The sequence below is a fragment of the Phaseolus vulgaris genome, chromosome 8, assembly GCF_051622355.1.
Source record: "Phaseolus vulgaris cultivar YP4 chromosome 8, ASM5162235v1, whole genome shotgun sequence".
Taxonomy (NCBI): domain Eukaryota; kingdom Viridiplantae; phylum Streptophyta; class Magnoliopsida; order Fabales; family Fabaceae; genus Phaseolus; species Phaseolus vulgaris.
The window spans coordinates 43,561,082-43,566,779 of record NC_143505.1 but is presented as its reverse complement, the minus strand read 5'-3'; the positions used below and the strand labels follow the sequence as shown (position 1 = coordinate 43,566,779).

Below are 5,698 nucleotides of genomic sequence, written 5' to 3'. Positions count from 1 at the left end.
ATGACCACCCACGGTAAACCCTAAATTGGTCTCCTAAACCTAATTAGTCACACGAAACACACATTGTCACACTTGCCATGTGATTATCTATTGGTGCCTAGTTTTGAATTCAAAACTCCCTCCATTTAGCTTGTAATTTAGCCGACCTCTTTACCTATACAAGGAGGTGCTTGGATCTTTAAGATTTAGATCAATAATATTTGAGTTATGTTGTCAAATTGCAAACTTATAACTCTCCTTGTCTTGCCTTTCCTTAGGTTAGACACCTTTGTTGATATCCTCTCCATTGCCAAGTGATTAGGCCTCACCTATCACTCTCCAAGACACCTCAAGGCACTCCAAGATCCATGGGAATTATGTGAGTTCTACCTTGGTTCCATTCCTCCATTGTTTGTATCCAATTCCAAGCCAACCAGTGCTAGTTTTAGAATCATGAAGAAGGAACTCCATCATAATTCCTACAAGAACTTTCACAAGATGGAGGATGTGTACCGATTATAGAAAATTGAACCAAGATAGAAGGAATGATCATTATCCATTTCCCTTTATGGATCAAATGTTGGAAAGATTGGCAGGTAAAGCATATTATTGTTTTCTAGATGGTTGGTTATTCAAGTTACAATCAAATTGTGGTGGATGCAGAAGATCAAGAGAAGACAGTGTTCACTTGCTCATTTGGAGTATTTGCTTACTGAAAAAATCCATTTGGGTTATGTAATGCTCCAATAACTTTTTAAAGGTGTATGTCTGTTATTTTTGGAGATATGATTGAGAAATGTATTAGAGTATTCATGGATGACTTCTCAGTGTTTGAGTCATCTTTTGACTCGTGTCTAGCAAATCTTGACATCGTATTGAAGCAATGTGTGGAGACAAATCCTGTGTTGAATTGGGACAAATGTCATTTTATGGTCACGAAAGTAATTGTCTTACGCAATAAAATTTCTCACAAAAGAATAAAGGTGGTCAAAGAGAAAGTTGAGGTCATTGGGAAGCTACCTCCACCAGTTAATATTAAAGGAATCAAAAGTTTCTTAGGGAATGTTGGATTTAACATATGATTTATTAAATATTTTTCCAAGATTGCAAAGCCTCTGTGCAAGCTCCTCAATAAGGATACATCTTTTAATTTTGATGATGATTGTTGAACTGGTTTTCATATTTTAAAAGAAAAACTTATTTTTGCACCTATCATTATTGCTCCTGATTGGAAATTCAATTTTGAAATAATGTGTAATGCTAGTGATTATGCACTAAGTGTAGTATTTGGGCAAAGGAAAGAGAGAATTTTTCAAGTCATACATTATGCAAGTAAAGTTTTACATGAAACTCAAAGTAATTACACTGCAATAAAAAAAGAATTACTTGGTATAATGTATGCACTTGAAACATTTTGATCTATTTTGATAGGCTATAAAGTTGTTACTTTTACTAATCATGTTGCCATTAAATATTTATTGACTACATCAAATTCTAAACCATGACTTATATGATGGATACTTTTGTTGCAATAATTTGATTTAGAAAACAAAGATAAGAAGGGGTGTGAGAATAATGTAGTTGATAATTTACCAAGACTAGCAAATGATGATGTGACTGCATTGGAACCTAAGGTTCTTGATGAGTTTCCATACGAAAAGCTATTAGTGATTCAGGAGGGGCGGTTTGCAGACATGGCCAATTTTAAAGCTTTTAGACTTATTCTTGAGGATTTTGACTTGCATCAAAGAAAGATTTTTTTTAAAGATGCTAATCATTACGTATGGGATGATCCTTATTTCTTCAAGATTGGTGAAGATAATTTTCTATGAAGATGTGTCACGAGAGAGTAAGCCAAGAAAATTATAGGGCAACGCCATAATTCATGATATGGATGATATTTTAATAGGGAAAAGACAACTGCGAAAATTCTCCAATTTGGTTTCTTTTCTCCTTCATTATTCAAATACACTTATTAGTTTGTGCAGAGATGTGAAAAATGTCAAACAATAGGAAGCATATCCAGAAGACATGAGATGCCATTACAAAACAATCAAGAAATTGAAGTCTTTGATTGTTGGGGGATTAATTTTATTGGACCACTACCATCTTTCTCTTTTCAAATGAGTATATATTGTTGGAAGTTGAGTATGTATCTAAATGGGTGGAAGCAATTCCATCGCAAAAGGAAGATGCTAAGACATTCATTAAATTCTTTAAAAAGAATATTTTCTAGAGGTTTGAAACTCCTAGAGTATTGATCAGGGATGGTGGCGACCATTTTTGCTATACCGAGCCAAATAAGGTTTTAGAGCATTATGGGGTTAGCCATAAAGTAGCTTCAGCCTATCATCCACAAACAAATAGGCAGGTTGAAGTTTATAATAGAGAAATAAGGAAAATTTTAGAGAAGACAATCCCTTCATCTAAAAAAGATTGGTCAATTAAGCTTGATGAAGCTCTGTGGGCTTATAAGACTGCATATAAAACCCCTACTACTTTTTCTCCACTTCAGTTGATTTATGAAAGCATGTCATCTTCTTGTGGAATTGTGGAATTGGAACATAAGGCATACTGAGCATTGAAGATGCTGAATTTAGATTCTAAAGTTGTTGGCAAGAGGAGAAAACTCCAACTTCAAGAACTTGAGGAGATGAGACTAAATGCATATAGTTCCTCAAAGCTTTGTAAGGAACGTACAAAAGATATCATGACAAGAAGATTTTGAAAAGAAATTTTCATATTGACCAATTTGTGTTGTTATTTAATTCTAGATTGAGGCATTTTTTCCTGGAAAGTTGAAATCTAAGTGGTCAAGCCCTATCTTGTTAGGGAAGTTAAACCTTATGGAGAAATAGAGTTGGAGGACTTAACATATCATAGAAGCTGGATACTGAATGGTCAAAGACTAAACCATATTTGGGTAATGAGAAGGAAGAACTCACGACTCTGATTCTCTTAAATGAGCCTTAGATTAATAAGTGTCAAACTATACGATGTTAAACAAGCGCTTTCTGTGAGACAACCCAATATTTTTTTAAATTATTTTTTATTTGTTTATTTTATTTTTATCTTTGGTACTATTTGATAAACTCCATATTATTTTTCAAAATTGAAATCTCTGCGGAAAGACACTCGCTAGGCAATATACAGCTCGCTTGGGCGAGTAAAGCGTTTCAAAATAGTTTGCTTTGTCAAAAACCCCTTCATTCCTCTAGGATGAGTTGGAGCTTTTGTTGTATGTCCTAGGGACAAGTATTATTTTCTTAGGGGGAAGGTCTAATAGATCGAGATGAAGTAGAACCATTTATAGTTGTAGAAGAGGATTTCAACAGAGAATAAACATGGTTTTATCTTTCTAGTTATTTTTTTAGTTTTTTTTTTAATTTGCTTATTTTTTTAGTTTTATTTTATTCTTAGATGTTATCTTGAGAATTTAAATTGTAGGGAAATTATTAATCAGACTTTGTGTTTAAGATTAGAACAATGAAATGATATGGAAACGGGTAAAAGAAAATGTGTTGAATCTATATTCAAATTTGGTTGAGATTGTGGTACATGAAAATTAAACATGATGATTAGTTGGAATAGAGAATGACAAGCAATAAGGAATTAAACTAATTAAGCCAAATAAGTTGTGTGAATCTTAAACAGTTTGAAAGTTTCACTGATGGATTGACAATTGTGGTTGCTTAATTTTTTATTATTATTATGTTGCATCACAAAAGAACATGAAAAAGAATAAGGCATTTGTATTAATTAGAAACTCATGGCCAAATAGCCAACCTTTGTTTAAATGATTACATTTTTGTGATAGCCCTTTTTTAGCCAAGATTTTTTTTTATTGCACATTGAACCTTAACTAATACATTTTCCTACCTATTGGCATGTTTATGGAACGAGAACATGGATGCAATGTATATAAAAGGGGATGATTGGTTTTGGTTGTTTTTAATATTTTAAGTTTAAATAATTCATTTTGTTGGAAATAGGAATAATCTATTTCTATTCTCATTGGAAAAAAAATTATAGGTATATTCTTCTTCTTTTAAGTGTGCATTTTGTTATCTAAGAAAACCAATATTTTTTGGATGCCCAACCTCATTATAACCCTGTAGAAGACCTTAAGATTCATGTTTCTAATGTCATTGTGATATGAAAAAAAAAAGCCTGTGATTTGTTAGGATTCAGTGGAAATTGAGAGAAAACACTTACCTGTAAGAATATCAGAAGAAAATCCTTGATAAAATGTCATTTAATTGTTTCAATTGTTATCCTGGAAATTGACTGTATTTATATCTTGCTATATAGCACCATAATTTTCTAATTTAATTTGTTGTTTAGTGAATAAAGTTGTTTTGATATTTGAACCTGTTCTCGAACTAGGTTGGGGACTGGGAGAACTATTGTCTTCGAATGTCGCTCGGTCGGTCGTATCTTACTTCCTCCTTCGGCTCTTCTCGCTGGATGACTCCTCAGGCGGGTGGGGTACCTGCAGATGGCACTCCAACGCTCAAGTCAGTGGGGTGTCGTATTCGGCTGGCTGGAATACTGTAGATAATGACGTACCTTGTTCCTTGGAATGTGTGATATTTATATTACCTTGATGGGCCCTCGCTGTTGGGCCGGATTAGGGGGTTGTTTAGCGATTAGGGTTGGATTAGGCCGTTTCCTAACCATAGGTTAACCTTCGTTAATTGGGTCAACCTTTGACTTGAGTACTCTGTGTCGGTCGGCCACGTGTGACACATGGTCGACCTCGTACCTTAAAGTATGGTCCTAACACATGGGTTGACCGGGTCAAGGGACCGGCCGGTCATCCCAGTACAGAACCCAAGTATGATTGGTTTAGATTCATTTACTTTGCTTGAGGACATCCAAGATTCTAGATTGGGGGAGTTGATAAGTTTCATATTTAGTGACGTTTTATGGAAAAAGCTAGGCACTTATGTGTTAAACCAAGTGGTGTTCAAACTTTGAAGAATCCAAACCCTTTGAAGGATGTTGAAGGCTTGGGTATGCTTGCTGTTGCTGACCTGTTTTAGTTAGGGTCTGGGGTAGTTTGAGTTTTGTAATCCACTCTAGATTGAATCCAAAGCATAGGCATTCTCAATCTATTAAAAGAAAAGTGTTTTTCAAACTAAGTGAAAAACAACCGATTGTTTTGTCGAAACAACCGATTGTTTTATACTTAGATGTTTTTAGAAAAGATTGAAAACTATTTTTCAAATGGTTGAGCTGTTAAAACCAAAACAACCGATTGATTCGAGGAAACAACCGATTGTTTGTTTTGGTACCATAACAGAAAAACCGTTTTGTGCTTTGACTGAGCATTAAATGTTTTAACTGATTACGCTCCAGTTTTTAATGCTTTGACCAATCTTTAAATGCAATGAATAAGTTTGTTAAGATTTGATATCAAACAACATCTTTGAATATATTCAGAAAAACAGATTTGAGTAAGAAGATTTTGAAACAAGTTTTTGAGTTTTTCAAAGAGTTGAGATTGCTTAGAGATTGAGATTGATCAAAGAGTGTGAGATAGGATTTCTGCTTGTATTGATTTCAGATTTGCTTCTGTAACAAGTGTAATCCTTGTATTTTGTTGAACAAGTTTGTTTGTGTGTTTTGCTGAGAAGTGTTGTGTGTTCTTGAGGGGATCAATATCAGCATTCTTAGTGTTGGTGTGTTGGCCAAGAGAAGTGTGTGTCTTGAGGGG

At 34.2% G+C, this 5,698-nt stretch overlaps 1 protein-coding gene across 1 annotated transcript; it reads left to right on the top strand.

Annotated features, from left to right (window-relative positions):
* The first annotated feature begins 1,229 nt into the window (after positions 1–1,229).
* LOC150025591 (uncharacterized) lies at positions 1,230–2,557 on the top strand. Its single transcript, XM_090294125.1, has 3 exons — positions 1,230–1,335; positions 1,525–1,760; positions 2,216–2,557. Exons 1-3 carry the CDS (start codon positions 1,230–1,232, stop codon positions 2,555–2,557), a joined length of 684 nt encoding a protein of 227 aa, XP_090150251.1.
* Positions 2,558–5,698: the final 3,141 nt, after the last annotated feature.

Excerpts from the sequence above, each read along its gene's own strand:
- LOC150025591 (XM_090294125.1), top strand. The coding sequence starts at position 1,230 with ATGTGTAATGCTAGTGATTATGCACTAAGTGTAGTATTTGGGCAAAGG. Across the intron at positions 1,336-1,524 it reads AGTTTTACATGAAACTCAAA|AAAACAAAGATAAGAAGGGG; the intron begins GTAATTACACTG and ends AATTTGATTTAG. Across the intron at positions 1,761-2,215 it reads TTAAAGATGCTAATCATTAC|AGGTTTGAAACTCCTAGAGT; the intron begins GTATGGGATGAT and ends AATATTTTCTAG.